Source organism: Pteropus vampyrus, unplaced genomic scaffold (assembly GCF_000151845.1).
Source record: "Pteropus vampyrus isolate Shadow unplaced genomic scaffold, Pvam_2.0 Scaffold472, whole genome shotgun sequence".
NCBI lineage: Eukaryota > Metazoa > Chordata > Mammalia > Chiroptera > Pteropodidae > Pteropus > Pteropus vampyrus.
In genome coordinates, this window is record NW_011889253.1 from 322807 (window position 1) to 340503 (window position 17697).

General features: G+C 35.2%; 1 protein-coding gene across 1 annotated transcript; it reads right to left on the reverse strand.

Annotated features, from left to right (window-relative positions):
• Positions 1-2216: 2216 nt before the first annotated feature.
• On the reverse strand, positions 2217-14098 carry MMGT1 (membrane magnesium transporter 1). Its single transcript, XM_011382402.2, has 4 exons — positions 13765-14098; positions 10071-10123; positions 8118-8221; positions 2217-6537 (listed from the first exon to the last, which is right to left on the reverse strand). The coding sequence occupies exons 1-4, from the start codon at positions 13841-13843 to the stop codon at positions 6378-6380; spliced, it is 396 nt and encodes a 131-aa protein (XP_011380704.1). The 5' UTR covers positions 13844-14098; the 3' UTR covers positions 2217-6377.
• Between the last annotated feature and the right edge of the window lie 3599 nt (positions 14099-17697).

A 17697-nucleotide genomic window follows, 5' to 3' on the forward strand; every position in this document is an offset into this window, starting at 1 on the left:
CAGATGGTGGTAGCTAGGTTTCTCAAGTTGGAGTGAAAGTTTACAGATAAGCAAGGGGAGTATAGAATCATTTATGTGGTGATAGATCAAGCATCAGTATGAATTCATGTTTTACTTAATAGAAATATAGATGTTACATATAGAAATATTTATGTGTGTATATGCACACATTAGTATACACACATATATTGCCTTGCTCTGTCAACTGAAAGAGCCTCAAAGCAACAAAACCCCAGCAGCATTGAGCACTACTAGGGCCCAGATCTTGATTTCTAATACCATTCTTCAATTAAAGGAACTAGATTCCTTGGATAAAAAGGTTGTTACTAGGACTGGAGAAGGAAATATACAATATGAGCCTGGAACATCTTGTAGAAAGTAAGGAAGTGGTCAAAAAAAATCAACACTAGTGGGACTATGTCAAAGGGACACAAGAGTCAAATGAAAAGAGCTACCACTGTCCAAAAAGGGGGAAATTTCAACAACAAAATGAAGTAGTATTGGATAACCCAAAGTATAAAACAAATAACTATGTGCCCAAACTCATATAAATAAATGATTAAATAAATTAATAAGTGGGAGAGAAGAAACATATCCGTGCAGAATTCCAAACAATTAATATAGATACTCCATCCTCAAGGAGGTAGAGCATAATTCTTCACTCCCTGAGTGTATAGTGACTTCCTTCCAAAGAGTACAGTATGGAAAGGGGAGAAAAAGAATAACTTTACAGTGGAGAAACCTGATAAACACCACTTCAGTCAGGTGATCAAGAATAACATCACCAGTGATAAGTCATGCTAATAAATATGTACCTTTGATATAACAATGGCACATGTAATCTCAGTCTATTAATGGTAAAAACATCAGATAAATCCCAATAGAGGAACATTTTTACAAAAATATCTGACCAGTATTTCTCAAAACTGTCAAGGCTATCAGAAACAAGGAAAGTCTAAGGAACTGTCACAGCCAAGAGAAGCCTAAGACATCACGACTAAATGTACTGCAGTATCCTGGATGGAATCCTGGAACACAGAAAGGACATTAGATAAAAACTAAGGAAATCTGAACATTAACTATATTTAATAATAATGCATTAATATTGGTTCATTGATTGTATCAAATGTATCACTCTAACATGTTAATAATAGGGGAAACTGAGTGTGAAGTATGTGGGAACTCTGTTCTAGCTTCCCAATTTTTCGGTAAATCTAAAAGTTCTAAAAATAATTTAGAAAAATATCATTTTGAAAAAGAGGTAGAGGAACTGTTTAAAACAGAATAGAAAGACACATTAACCAATGTAATTTGTGGAGCTTAGTGGGGGCAGCTATAAAAGTCATTCTGGAGACACATGGGGAAATACGAAATATTGGATGGTTCTTTTTCTTAAGTGTGAGAATTGTGCTGTGGTTAAATAGGATGTCCTCACTCTTACAGGGGAGGCATACTGACGTATTTAGGGATGTTATGATGTCATAAAGTGATATTATGATGTGATGATAAAACCTGTAACTTATGGTAAACAGTCTGGGAAAGAAAAAAAATCACATTTGAGAGAACAAAAACAAAAGGGACAAAATGTTAGGAATGGTGACTCTAAATTAAAGTATATTGGCTCTTATCAAACCATTCTTTTACATTTTTTGTAAGTTTGAAATTTTTCAAAATAAAATTTTAGAAAAAACATCAGTAGGATTTTAGAATTGCACAAAATGATACAAAAGTTCATCTGGAAATATAAGCATGCAAGAATAATTAGGAAAAACTCTTAAAATAATAATAATGAGGTATGAACTAGCAATGCAAAATAATTAAAAGACTGGTAATTTTTGCAACAGATGTAAATAAATATGGAAATTCAACGTATGAATAAGGATGGCTTTTCAAATCATTATGTAGTATAGTGTGTAAAAAAGTTAATAAATGGGATTTCGATAACCAGATAGCTATTTGAGGGGGAAAAATGTTGAATCTTTACCTCACTCCTTCTACCTAAATTAATTCCAAGTGAATCAAAGATTAAAGGTTAAAAAGAAAACTTAAAAATACTGGGAAAATACATTAAATTTATTCTTAAATGTAAAGAAGGCCTTTCTAAGCAAGGCACAAATCCCAGAAGCCATAAAGACTGATAAGTTTAACTACATAAATAAATAAATGAATAAATAAATAAATAAATAAATAAATAAATAAAACTCAGGAAAATATTATTAAACATATAACAATGTACCAATTTTTATAGCTTACAGAGTTCATACAAATCAATAAAAAACAAATCATCTGATAGAAAACAGAACATAGTCATACAGTTCACAGAAAATGAAATATAAAAAAAACAATATACATGAAAATGTGTTCCATCTCCTGCATTAAAATGCATTACAGCTTCATAAGATGCAAGATACCATTTATTCACTTCCAGATCATCAAATTTTAAAAAGTTTAGTACCTAGTATTGGCATGGGCCTCGTAAGAAATTATTCTTATACATTATATGTGGAAGTGTAACTGGGCAAAGATTTCTGGAGAACAATTTGGCAGTAACTACTGAAATGAAATGAAAAATACCCTTTGACCCAGCAATTCTATTGCTAGGAATGAACCCTGTTGGTATAATCTCATTATATGTACAAGTATGTTCACTGCAATATGGTTTAACAATAGTAAAATGTTTAAACATTTATAACATTCATACATCGGAATACCACAGTCATTAAAAAGAATGAGGTATTTCTATACATACTGATACAGAAAGATCTTATAAGACAGCAAAAAAAGCAAGGTACAGATTGTATGCCATCTGATTCCATTAATGTAAATTTTGTTTAAAGTATATATTTGCTAGCAAATAATTTTTTTTTTCCTGAAAGAATATACAAGACACTTTAAGCTGGTTACCTTTGGAGACAGGTGTTAGGAATAGGAAGGAAGGGGGCAAATTTCATTTCATACCTTTCTGTACCATCTGATTTTTTTGCCAAGCGCATATATTATCTTTTTTCCTCTTTAAAGAACATTTGATTAGTAGATAATTTTGAGATATTCCTAGGCAGAATTAAATACCAGTAGTGCAATTTTTTTTAAATACTGCAGATAAGTGCCAAGTTGTGCAAACTAGAACTTCTCCTTGAATTTTCAAGAAACTTTAGATTTGCCTCCTAATGCTTTAACCATGATGTCCTGTTAAGTATAAAGTGGTATAAAGTGACATTTTGTAATGGCTATATAATAAATTTGTGATGGAAAGATTAGACACTGCTACTCAAGGACCAAAATTCTTATACCCTGAAGTTCATTTGATAATTTATAAATATGAGATTACACATTCTATTTCAACTCCAAAAAACATAAAATTGCAATAAGACTTTACATATATAGTAAAAAGTATAGTATCCATTGAATTTAGTAAAACAGCATCACATTGGAAAAAAAAGTCATAAAATTAGCTCTTACATTTTTCTGAGGACAGAGAAGCAGAAGAAAATGAGATTAAAAGTAAAAAAAGAAAAAAAAACTACTAAAAACAGGGTGAGGGTGAGACAATCATTTATTTATTAGACAGGGCAAGATCATTTAAAGAGAGAAAACATATCCAAAAGAATGGGTTTAGCTTGGTGTTACAGGCATCGATGCTCACAACAAATAACACTACTGAATACATCATGGAAATAGGCCACAAACAACCAGGAAGATGCTATCATGCCACTTAAAAAGAAGCTACAGTGCTTAGGAAACAATCATTAGGGAGTTACAGAGCATCAGTCTCCAATTCGCTGATCTGCATTTTCTGCAGCTGGGCCATTAGCCCATAGCATTTGGCTGGTTCCCTGATTATTAAGAAGTGATTCTCCCTATATTCTAGAGAGCCTTCAAACTTCTGAATGTCACTGAATTCACAGTCAAATTCAGGCTGAACTAGCTCACATCATTACATTTTTGGGACTACCCTAGGTAGTCATGGACTGTCTCATATTATAAATAAATTCTTTACATAATTCATTTAGCACTGTTACAATGCACCCAAATCACCTTTAGCTCAATGATACATACTTTTAAAAGACAGCAGAAATTCATTGCAGGAAAGTAAAGAAGAAATTTGGGGAGCTTACTTGGCCTGAGGTACACAGATGCTAGCAAAGTTAGACATGGCTGAAAACTGCTATGTCAATTGTTTGCCAAATTATTTGGCATCATTTTTAGCAGGACTTTCCTGACTAGGCAGGCAAAGATTTCAATTTTAGAGATTAGCCAAAATATTATAAGTGAGTATATCATGAATGCCTGGCTATGAGGAAAGACAATTCAGTATAAGGTTAACTGAGAAGCCTGTTAGGTATCTGACCCTCTGTCCTTACATCTACTAATTTTACCAACCACTTCCTTTCACAGCAGTCATAGTTCTCAAGATGATAAGTTCTTACTCCACATAGAACAAAACCACATTTGGAAAGCCAGTCATGAAAGACCAGATATTATATGAATCCCTTTATAGTAAATGCCCAGAATAGGCAAATCATAGAGACCGAGAGTAGATTAATGGTTACTTAGAGCCAGGAAATGAGATGTGACTGCTAAAGGGTATAGGGATTCTTTTGCTGTGATGACAATGTTCTCAAATTGACTGCAGTCATGATTGCACAACTTGTGATGATATTGCAGAACCAGTGAATTGTACCTTTTAAATGACTGAATTGTAAGGTATGTGAATTATATCTTAATAAAGTCATAAAAACACATTAGTAAAGAAAGACAGCCCCAAGCAAATCAAGTCATACTGAAGGAAATGGTCTACAAGCCTGATGTAAGGAAATTGTTTCTTATATACTATTTTGATTATATTATCATCATTTTAACCTCTGACTTCACATTTTTAACTCATTTCTAAATTATTTTAGTTTATCAGAAGATTTCTAACTTTGTTCTCTTTAGAGACAGAGTCAGTGTTCCACAGACAGACTAGGTTGGCAAAACAAAACAAAACTAAACCACAATAAAAACCCAATGACAAAATAATCTCCTGCTTTGGGGCTGTGTGTTGCTAGGCAGAATAGAAGAGCTGAGGTTCATTTCTAATGGAAAAAATGCCACCAAGCTCACCTAAAGCACATTTCCTTTTCAAATCTGCAGTTATTCCTTTTACATTTATACAATTCAACATAAGCAATGTTTTCATACCTGTAGAATTCAATAAAAGCAATGTTCTCTACAAAGAAATGTTAAGCTTTCTGCAGATCAAAGAGCTAGCCAAATTTCCCTAAAACTAAAATCACTGTTTCTAAAAAAATTCTACTCTTTATTCTCTTCCTCATCTTCAGCAACATATGACAAAGATGAAAAACTCTAAGCCTGCTACATATCAGAAGCTACAAAACAACTTCTTAAATTACCTTGATTTTTTTTAAATTAAAGATATTAGTTCCAAATATTTAGAACATATTTGGCCCAATTCCTTTGAAGTCTACCTTTAATGACAAGTTTATCTTTACTGATTCACTAGTATAGGATGTAACAAAATAACAGATTTTTAATAAATTAAACTGGCTAATGACAAGTAATCAGTTTTCCTCAGTGATTACTAACCTTCTACATAGGCAGGATAATTAAATCACAAATGGTCTTTCTGGTCTATCTTCAACTATTATTACACTACATAACCAAATAGGGAAATTTTTACAGATAGATGAAGAATGCACAAGTAGCTTTACAGCATGTTGACTTTGTTAAAAATATTTGTTACGATAAAGAATTTTGGATGCAAAAATTACTCACTGCACATAGAACCCCAGAGAAATGATGAAATAAGACAGCTGATATTAGAAGGTATATAGAAGTTGGGTGGGGTGAGAAGTAATGGATAAATTAAAAACTGACAAGTACCTGCTGAAGCAGAGCCATTTTTTAGGAGGCATAAGAAAAATTGATAAGTCACCTTTTTAAAATTTCTTTAGAGAAGTCCACTTGTTGTTAAGAGCTGAAGACCATTTTTCTATCATTCATGCTGCAAAATGCAGTAGTCACGCTATTTCCAAAAGGATCCTAAAAACTGTAGTGCAAAAGAAATCTAATAAAATAAATAATTACAAAACCATCAACATTTTTTCAAAAAATGTGTTCAAAACAGTGACTTTTACAAAAGATGTGAATTTGTTTCAAATGAAAAAAGGAATTCTCATTATGAAGATCAAAGACTCCTTTCACAGATAATTTATACTGCATCAATGATTTAAAGGTGTACAAACAATGGCCATAGACTTTTTTTAAATTATGTCTGAAAGATCAATATAAATACTTATGGAGGGGGAGTGTTTTATACCCCAAACTCCAATATCTCATCTCTGTGTCCTGTCCTGATATTATGATTTGTAAAAATCTTAACGACGCAATGATTCAAGTTTTCGTAACTTCAACGATGTGTTAGAGGACAATGCATCTTGGTTTGAAGAATTTGTTGTATCCGAAGGCCGGAACAGTACTCTACCACGATGATTAAATACATAAAATGAAGGGTGATTCCTTAATGTGTCAAATGTCCTTTAAAAAAAAAAAGCATCAATTTTAGATAAACCTTACAAAGCCTATTTGAAAATAAGCAGGTTTCTGATGAATTATGAATTTACTATGGGTTATATTTTAAACTATGTTTAAATCCATGAAATCATACTGTATCTCATTTTTCTGTATAAAGATAATAATAAACTTAGAAAAGCAACAGAGAGCCCTCGAATTTTTTTATTCAGCCATTCCTTCCAGTGTCTATGACTAACACAAATAATTGCTCAACTTTAATCACCTCTGTAGATCTAACACTAGCCCATGACAAATAGTCTTTTTTAAAAAAACAACAGAGATTGTACTTTTGATTATTTTCATTTGACCCTCACTATTCAAGTCCTATGATCGTTTCACAGATCTGTTTTCCAAGAATCTTTCAAGTACAATGAAAAAATTCCTTTGGCCCTTCTGTACCTGCTGTTGTCCAAACTCATATATTTTGCTACCACCTACTTAATGTGATTCTGTTTTACTTCTTTCTTTACTGGCCCCTTGCCTGTAATTCTTAGTAGACTCTTTGTAAGAGCAGTAGTGGGTGGTGATAGTGGAGTGGATTCTTCTTTTCCAGTGGGAGATACGTAGTCTAAAAAAAGTTCTTTTTAGACTACATGTATGTAGGTGTATGGCTTTTAGTTAGTTTGTTTTTAAATATTATTTTCCTGGAAAAAAGAATTCCTCCTCTGATAAAAACCCAAGTCTCAAAGTCGGCCCACCTAAACTTCCAAGTGTTCCCCCACATAAAACAGGAAGCCTGAGATGTGATTATCTACAATATAAATTAAAAAGTAAAAGTAAAAAGAGGGTATGTTTCCTCTAACACATAAATATTTATTGTGAATCCTCCTAAGGAAATATTGTAAAGTTAAATTTTCCAGGATCAAGAAAGTAGATAAAGTCCAGAGATGGAATTAAATAAAGCTAAAAGATGACTTTATGAAAGTAAGAAATATGGAAAATAAAAGCAAGCAAAGCTCAGAAAAAAATAGCTTAGAAGAAGTACAGGAGAAAAAAGAAAGCAGAGTAACAAATATATTTTAATTCAGGGATATAAAAGGGCCTGAGAGTAGTTTATGTAACAGACTAGGTTCAAGTGATAGAGGAAACAGAAGACCCCTCATTCTTCCCAAGACTAAGCTGGGACAAGAGGATAAAGAGAGTCAAAAGGAAGGAAGCGGGGAGGTAAGGAAAGAGAGGGAGGGAAGGAAAGGGAGGGAAGGAGAGAAGGAGGGGGGAAGGGAATGAAGGAAAAACTTTCTGAGGGAATATCTTCCCATATATCTATTTCCATCCACCTGTCCATGCAACCAACCAACAAATAATTTTAAGCAACCATAATAGAACATCTTATTCTAATTTCAATAATCTGTCACTCAACATCCATTCTTCCTATCATATCAAACACTGCCTCAATATTTTTACTTCATTACTCATAAAGACTGTATAATTAAAATATAAAAACAAAACCAACTTTTCTGTACCAGAACACATACATTTAAAATTATGTACATGAAGCAAAAATCCCTAAGATATTAAATGCCTACAAAAAGGGAAAGACTTACTTATTTTTTAGTTCTGAAGTAGCATCCATGTCTTTAAACTCCCCTGCAATATGAACTATACCATAGCAGGTAACTGCAAAGGCCAGAAGTGTCTGAAGAACTATCTGTGAGTATAAAGATTGAGGTTACTAAATAACATACAAATATTATTATAAAAATTTACAAATTTCTCTCCATCTCTTTTTAGCCTCTAACAGGTATTTCTCGCAGATCCTATCAAGGAGTCAATTCTCATTTTAAATGATATAAACTTCAACACATTAAAATCTTCTATAAATTGGCTGCAAAAATAGTTGTGGGTTTTGTTCAAATAGCAGAAACAGGTACTGAGCCATTCAGCTTAAGAAACAGAACATAACCAGTACCTTTCAAGTCCTATGTGTCCCTCTGTAATTATATCCTTAACCCTCCCTCTCAAAGTTAGCTATTGTTCCAAATTATGCATTAATCAGTTCTTTGCTTTTCTTTATAATTTTGCTAGCTATGTATGTACCTCTAAAACATATATTGCTTACTTTTCCCTATTTTGAACTTTTTCATGGGATTCATCTCTGTTGCAGTATACAGTTGTCGTCTGTTTATTTTCATTGTGTTTTGTATTTCATTATATGAAAATACCACAACGTATCCATTCCACTGTTAATGGTTATGTAGGCTGTTTCCTGTGTGTTACTTTTACAATGTCGATATGGATATCCTTGTGTATGTCTCTTGGTGCATGGGAGTAGAATCACTGGTACTAGAGTATATGCATGTTCAACTTTATTAGGTAATATTAAACTTCTTTCCAAAGAGGTTGTGCAAGCAAAAACTTGCAATGCTTGATATTAACCAACACAGGATTACAGATGTATTTTATTTTCTTGATTGTGATTTTCTGTTTTTCAAATTTTCCAATTTGTAAACAGAAGAAATTTATTTTAAATAAATATAAATGAATGTGTGTGTGTATCTATAAAGCAAAGGTGATGGGAGAATGAGTTAATAACCACATCTGCCATAGCTTTAATCATAGACAACTGAAGTCAAAATAAGCCACAAGCTGTTACTCTAACTTTATAAATTAAATTCTAATGTCATACGTTATACCAGTTTACATTCCTACCAAGTATACCAAGGTCTAGTTCATATGATGCAATCATAGGTATCATTAACAAGAATGTGGTAAATCTATGAGTCATCGTGAAAATATATCAAGATAAATTAAGTAATAAAAATCTAATTATAAAACTATACATATATACAAAAATGCATAACACCATTTGCAATCTACCAAAGAAAAATTCTGAGTGTTTTGATTAGGTAAAACTACACAGACATAAATAAAGATAATGTTGTTTATGCACAAGAAGAAAACTGAACTACTGGTACACTCCAAACCGTTCAGAATAGAAGTGCTGAGCAGTGGGGGGCAGTTTTTGTGTTGTTGGGTCTTTTTGTTTTTGTTTTTAGTATGTGGTCAGTTTTACTTTTTACAGTTACTGCTTGATTCTGTTACAAAGAACTTACTATTTTGTAATTTAAAATTCAATAAAGATAAAAATTATGAGTGAAGCTCACATATCATTTTAGCTTAAAAAAAAACATTTCCTTGATTTTTAGTTTTATCACCTATGTTTATGTCCCTAAACAATATTTTGTTAGTTTTGCTTTTTCTTAAACTTTATATAAAAAGGAACTTTTCAAAAAATAAAGTCAAATAATCAACTTTTGAAGTCCATCTCAGACTATGGACAGAGCAACTTCTAGAAAGACTAAACTACAGTTCTAGAAACCAAACAGAAATCTTTTGTTTCCAAATCTTTGGGTTTTACAATGAGTGACAAAAAGTAGAGTACAGATGTAATTTCATGTCTAGGAAATTTTAAGAGAATAAAAACCAGTAAAAAATATTGTAAGCAATATGGCTAATTTTTAAAATATATATTAATGGAATATAAATGATCAACTTACATCTATTGGCAGTGATTCATCTTCCTTTTCTGTTAATCGCATATAAGAACGATCTATAAACCAGAAGCATACCATTATGGAAATTGTAGTTCATTTTTCTTTCTTAAAATGCAAGCAAATCAACATACCAAAGAAGCAGCTGACTTATATGCTACATAAAGTAATGCGAATTCTAGATTCCTCAAAAACCTCTATCTTCTAAGTCTGTCAGCCTGATCTTGAACTGTTTTATCCTCATCATGACCCACTTTGCCACCTTATAAAACAGGGTAAGAGTGACAGGTTAAGTGTAAGCAAGAAATACCTACACATAATTTTTCTTTCATTACTACAAGAAAACTAGAATCCTCTAAAACGAAACCATTTCTTTCACTAACTGGTCACAGAAATCACATTATTTAAAAATTAATAAGCCTACAGAAAATCTCAACTCTGAAAGAACACCACCATCACATAGAATTGGTATGAAAATGTTTTTTCCTGAGAATATGCTGGGGCAGTAGTGGAACAGGAAAAAATCCAGGACATCAATTTCTGTTTCTGTGATTAAATTATAATGCTGCTGCTGCCTTAGTCTCAGGAAGCAGCAAGGTATGAAGGAAAAAAAAATCAGGATTTGGAAGCTGATAGGCCTGGATCATAAAACCAGCTCTTCAACTTTCTGTAACTGACATTATCTCATTCAATGTAATGTAACATGTATCTCAATTTCAGAATGTTAAAATGGAGGAGTGGGAGGGTAAGTGTCTTAGAATTAAAGAAATACAGTATCTTCTCACTGCCTAAGTTTCTGCAACAGTAAAATGGGAATAATGTGAGGATAAATGAAATATGTGATAGGCACTCTGCCATAATAAAGTTCCTTACCATAGTATGTTATCTGGTGCCACAATCTGACATGACACAATTAGCCTCAAAGGTAAATATTAGTCTTTCCAACTGAGCATTATAAAGAGGTCCCATTGCAGTGACAAATGCCACAAGGCATTTTCATCTCACTGGAAACATAAAAACACAAAATCCTAATTCTAGAGAAACCTTGCACAATCCCTAGTCAATAATATATTGTGAATTAAAAAACAAAATTGTTTTGAGTGAACGTGCATTGACTCAAAAGAGGATGGGTTTAGAGACATTTCTGAAGTTTTCTCTTACAGAGTTTATCACAAGTGTAAAAGAAAAATCAAACCAATACCAAAAATAGGTTTTGGCTAACTTCCTACTGTCTGTTCAGTTCCCAGCTAGCTTTTTTCTCTGCATGAAGCCTAATCCGACTCTAACATTGCCTTTAACCAGGTATCTCATCTGTAAAACTAAGAGGTTGGACTTCAATGATCTTGCTCTAGTATCTTAAAATTTTACAGCTGAAGCACATTGTAGAAAATGCCACAGCACTCCACAGAATCCTACCCTCCCCTATAGGGCAGTGCTTCTCAAAGGAATGTGAACACAAATCACCTGGAGATCTCATTGAAATGCAGATTCGGATTCCACAAATCTGGGGCGGGCATTTCTAACAAGCTCCCAGGTGATTTCAACTGTTGACCTCACTTGAGCAACAAGGCTCTAGGACTACCCCAGTCTCCATGTATCTTTACATACTTTCAGTATAGCATCTAACACTCTTTTTGTAATTATTTCTTGATCCATTTGTTTCTCCACTTGACTTTGAACTCCCTTAGGGCGTCACTGTACCTCTAGTACCTAAGCACAGCGTCATTTCAAACAATTCACCAGGAATGAATTTTATAAGGCAGTGTAGCACATAGACTCTGGAGTCAAACTGCTTGTCTTTAAATCCTGGTCCCACTGTTTCTCATCTCCGTAATTGCGTGCACGTTTCTTAGCTGTGTGTCTCAATTTCCTCATCTTTCAAAGATGATAATAAGATATAATAGCTTCCTAACAGGACTTTTGGTAGGACTGAATTATATAATATATGTAACGTGCTTCGTTCAGTCCCTGGCACTTGGTAAGCACTTAATAATGTTAGCTATTATTATCATCAAAGATTGGAGCTTTAGAGAAACCAGCACAGAACAGGGGAAACATGACAACTAAACGCAATGTGATACTCTGGATTGATTCCTAGAACAGAAACACATTGATGGAAAAACTAGTGAGATCCAAATAAAAGCTAGACTTCAGTTAACAGTAATATACCAGTGTCAGTTTCTTAGTTGTGACAATATACCACGGTAATGTTAAGATGTTACCTACGATGGAAACTGGGTGAGGGGTATATAGGAACTCTCTGTAGTATCTTTGCAACTTTTCTGTAAATTGAAAACTTCTAAATAAAAATTTATTTTTAAAATATGTTGCATTTCCTTCAGACAATGTCATAATACATGTATGTATTAACAGTAGTTAAAATAATTGGATTATTTTAATTATAATGAAACAAAAGGTTTTAACTTGAAAAATACTGGAGCTTTGAAGGAATTCACATTTCATTTTCTACTTCGTTCCTGAAGATGAAAAGTAATCTAGCAACTAAAAGAATAAAGTTCAAGTTTGAATTTATTTACTTCATTCGACAAATTTATTGAGTACCTATGGTGGGGGAAATTGTGCTAGGCACTAAGATTACAGCAATAAACAAAAAAAATATACATTGTTCCTGCCCTTATGAGCTCTATAGGCTAGGACAGGGGTCAGCCAACTTTACCTGTAAATGGTGAGATAATAAATATTTTAGGCTTTGTAGGCCATACTGTATCACAACTATACACAATTCTGCCTTTAGAAAGCAGCCAGACAATACCTAAATGAATGGGTGTGACTGTGTGACAATAAAACTTCATTGATGGACACTGAAACTTGGATTTTATATAATTGTCATGGATCATAAGATATTCTTTTGCTTTATTCCCCCAACGAATTAAAAATGTAAAAAATTCTTAGCTCAATATGAAAACAGAAGGGAGGCTGCATTTGGCCCACATGCCAGAATTTGCTGACCCTTGGTCTAGGAGAGAAGGAAGATGTTAAAACAGACCAGCTGTCTCAAGACTGCACTGTATCTTCTGCTGGACTCCAACTTTCTTCTTGATGATACAATTTTATCTGTACGATAAAGTATTTTACTCTTTCTTTCATTTAAACTTCTCAACCGCTCTGTGACACAAAAAGGGCAGGAATTAAAATCCACCTCAGTAAAGCCTCAGAGAAGGAACACGACTTGCCCAAGGTCACAGATTTAGCGGCAAAGCAAGTTTTTAATAACCAGCCCTCCGGACTACCAGTCCAGCGCTCTTTCCCCTGTGTCTCTCCATGAGGCAAACGGTCACTTAACTTCTCAGTCACTGCCTGAACAGCCCAGGAGTGCCCCAAATGCTGTCCCCTAGTTGTCATGGGACCACGAGCATCCGAGGTCTTCAATGTGACACTTTGCCTGATCAGCCCTACGCTGGATCTGACATTACCTGCCCTGGATTCCCAGATAGACTCCCTCTTTGCCCACCTTGCAGCCCGCCAGTCCCACTCTGAGCCCTCTCCCAGACACCTCCTTCTAATGTTGCTTCGATCTTTCACCGAGGAGCCCCACACTGCTTCTCATAATCACCCCAAACTCTAAGGTCTTGAATGACCCTTCCTGGGACACTTGGTCTGACACTTCCTCTGGGATGCGCCCACACACCGCCCCTGGAGTGCAGCACAGGAGCAATCCGTGCATCCCTCAGGCACTTACGCTGCGCAGCGGAAAAGGCCGCGTGGGCTAGGGCAAAGAGGCCGATGCCCACTAGCCCCTTCCACAGCGACGGCGCCATGATTCCAGACGAGTAGCAGCCCAACAAAAGCAGTGAAGGGCAGCGAAGCAGTTCCCTCTTCCACAGGCGGGTGTATGCGCAGCGCAGAGAGATGACGTCACTGGACCCTGATTGCGAAATGTCTCGCAGAGATGGAAAAAACCGAAGAACCTTGAGAAAGCGGAAACAAGAATGTCGGGAAGAAAGGAAAAGCACACTGAAAAAGGTTCACGAGTGCCCGCGAGGAGAGTCTGCGCTGCGCTGCCTCTGGGAGGGGCGGAGCTGAGCGGTGGGTAAAAGAAGAGGCGAGAGCGGACCAATGGGGAAGCGGAGAGGAAGGGCGCCAGCAAATGAGCGTGGGCCGCGGGGCAGGGGGCGGGGCCTGCGGATAGGCCAGGGTAGGGCAGAGCGGCGGTAGGCTGGAGGGGTTGGTCAAAGGCCCTCGGTGGTGGTTTTCTGTCCCCAGCAGGAGATTTTCATTTGTTTGTTTGGCTTTTCCCTCAAGCTGTGTCCTTTGTTTTCTGTTGACTTTTCCTATGCATCAGCCCTTTGGGAACCGGCACTACGGAAGGAGACAATACTGTGAAAGCAGAGGCGGGTGGGGTGCAAAGGAAAACAGCCTAGGATTTGGAGCCCTAAACACGTGTCACGCTCAGGGGGATCCTCGGCTAAAGTTAGTTCCCTTCTGCTTACCTTCAAAAGGTCTTTACGAAGGATTCACGCCCAAAGGGATGTAGCGCAGCGGGAGTGTTTTGTCATGAAGAAAATCAGTTTACATTAGGGAGAAATGAAAGGGGAGGAATAAAAGGATGGTAACAACTCAGGCCCATCTTATCTCTGTCTCTGTGTCTCTCAGTCTGTCTCTCTGATTAGAATAAAATGTACTCTCCTTTCTCGATTTTTCTTTATTACTTTATTCCCTAAAATGGAGACATTCGACAGTGAGGTTCTCCTCTTGACCTCTTTTCACTCTGCTATTTTGCAATTTCACCAATTCATTCTCACCGCTTCAGCCTCTGGAGACATTACAGTGGTTCCAAATGAACATCTCTATCGCAAATGTCTCTCCTCAGCTCCAGACGTGCATTTCCAATTACCTGCTGGACATTTATTTCTATCCCGTGGCACTTCAAACTTAATATGGCCAAAACAGATTTCATCCTTTTTTCCAAACTCTGCACCAACTCCTCCAGTGCCCCCTGACTGGCACAGGGTTGTAAACTGCATATCACAAGGTAAATGCATAGCGTAATCACCATTCTTTTCCCCTCGACCCTGTCAGAATTCTATGTTTTAGCTGTATCTTGCTTGACGATGTCTACCTTGACCACCTCTTTTAAATTTGCAATCTTCATATTTCTGATCCCCTTAACCTGCTTTATTTTTATCACCTTCTAACATACTCTATAATTTACTTATTATATTTATTTTGTTATTGTTGTTCACTGTCTCTCGTACCCCACTGGAATGTAAGTTGCAAGAGGATAGAGATTTCTATGTCTAGAACATTGCCTGTCACATGATAGGCATTCAAATAAATGTTTGTTAAATGAATTAATAAATTATGGGATAGAATGGAGGATGACGGATGTACCCTTGTTTGAAAGGATCTCTATAGAGAGTTCTTCCTTTAATTTGAATTGGGTTCCAAAATCCCCGTGGACTTATATGCTCTCATAAATTTTAATAAGTCTTTGATTGATGATAAACATTTTCTGATATACTTGAGCTTCCTCAAAGCTGGAAAAAAAAACTAGAAATAAAGAAGTCCTCCAAGAATTATCAGATTTCCTCACCTTTACCTATATAGTTTTTGTCTTGGATCTCATTTACAAACCTTTCATTATGGTCATTATTTTTCTATGGGAACTCTCCAATTTCTTCACCTCTAAGCCAAGATTCGACACAGTACTTGATCAATGTCAAGTAAAGTATTGTGTATTCCTTACAAATGCAGTTCTATTTAAAACTTCACGATCAAGGAAAACCAGGAAATAATCTCTCTGTACTTGACAGGAAAGTACTTCTTTCTCCACCACTGGGAGGCAACAAGATAGAACAGATAGTTGAGCAAAAAAAAATCTTAAAGCTTTGTTTTAGCTTCGATAATGGTCAAATTGAAATTAACCTTTTCGGGTAACCTATTAAATTACCTTTTCAAATATTAATTTATCTGAAGCAGAAAATGATTAGGAGGTTTCTTAAAGGATCTGAGACCTTATTCCTTTTTTTTTAAAAGATGAGATTGTGGGAAAAAAGATAGAGCCAGTAAGGAATCTGATATTTGTATAAGCCACTGATATGTTATCTTAGTGTTCAGGGAAATAACCTGTGTATGTCCAGGCATTAAATTTTGTTCTCTTCACTACCTTCTTAAAATGCATTCCCCACTCTCTTCCTTTGACTCTTACTCATGTACTGAGAGCAAAAGAAACTACACTAGTTTCATATTTTCTAGAAATAAGTGGTTAACTCATATTTATGGAATGAGATTTTGTCTTACCTGTGGATCCCAACCTAAAAGGAAGCCAAGATATTTGTAGTCGCAGTTACCACGGACCGGACCATATCGTTCAAATAAGTACCTTGGGTACACTCACACATTGTTCTCTAGGTCTGAGTTAATTTCAAAGGTGCAAAGTACAGCTAGTGGCAGCACTGTTTTCATGAGCTCTTGGAACGAAAGTCAAACCTCATAAGAAAGAGCATTTAAATTCCTAGGTAATGCCAGAAATACCTTTAGTTTTCTCAAAGAAATGGCCATTTTCCATATGCACAGGAGATAATGATGTGGATATTATTAAAGGTGGGAATAATGATCTTTAAAGCATGTTTCCTACCCAGATGTTATTTATGAAGACTCATTTCATTTCCCCAGGATGGTCAGTTGAAAAGAGAAACCAATGCAATTCCAGAATTGTCTTCAAGTTAATTAACTTTTTTACATGCCACCAAACTACACAACTTCATATACCACTCATCTATGTCTCCATTTTCCATGCTGATTCTCCCTCCACCTAGCACACTCTGTTTCTTCCTACCTGGTTCAAAACTCATGACTACGATAGGCATATATTTATTGAGGGTACTAAACCTTTCTTCAAGGTACTTATATTTATTACAACCTCCCTGGGTAACAAATTCAAGATGTTTACTACCTTTTGGGTAAACTAGTATTTTCAATTTTGATATTGAAATTGCATCTTCTCATTTATTTTCTTTACAAAAGTGATGTGTGCTCACTGTAAGAAATTCAAATGATAAAACAATGTATTCCTCTTAAAGAAAGCATTAAGTGGTTTCTTGGTGTTTCGAGATTTGAATCTTCATAAACAAAACTATGGTACTTGATTCAGATCTTTAAGGTTTGTTTGCTGGAAGGTCCGTAATACCATGGTTAAAAATATATACTCTGGAATTAGATTGGGTTTGAATCCTTGCTTCTCTATTACTACCTCTGAGAGATTGGACAATTTACCTAACTTTACTCTACCTCAGTTTTCTCATCTGTAAAGTGGGGATAATAATAGTACTTACTCGATAAGATTGTTGTCAGGATTGAGAGGATATATATAAGCTGTTTAGAATAATCTTACACATAGCAAGCACTCAATAAATGTTAACCATTATTATTATCGCTGTTTCTGCTGTTGACTCTTCTGGCTGTTTATCTATACTGAAGTTCTTTATTTCTTTAGTCTTACCTACAACATCATTTGTTTCTCCCCTTTGATTATTTTAATTGCTCTCCTCTGGACTATTTCTAGCTTTACTAATATCTCTCTTAGGGTTTCATTACCACATCTGCACAAAGTATCTTAGGTTACTTGTCTGAAGTTAATATAATTATTCATTTCAAATAGCCTGGATACCAA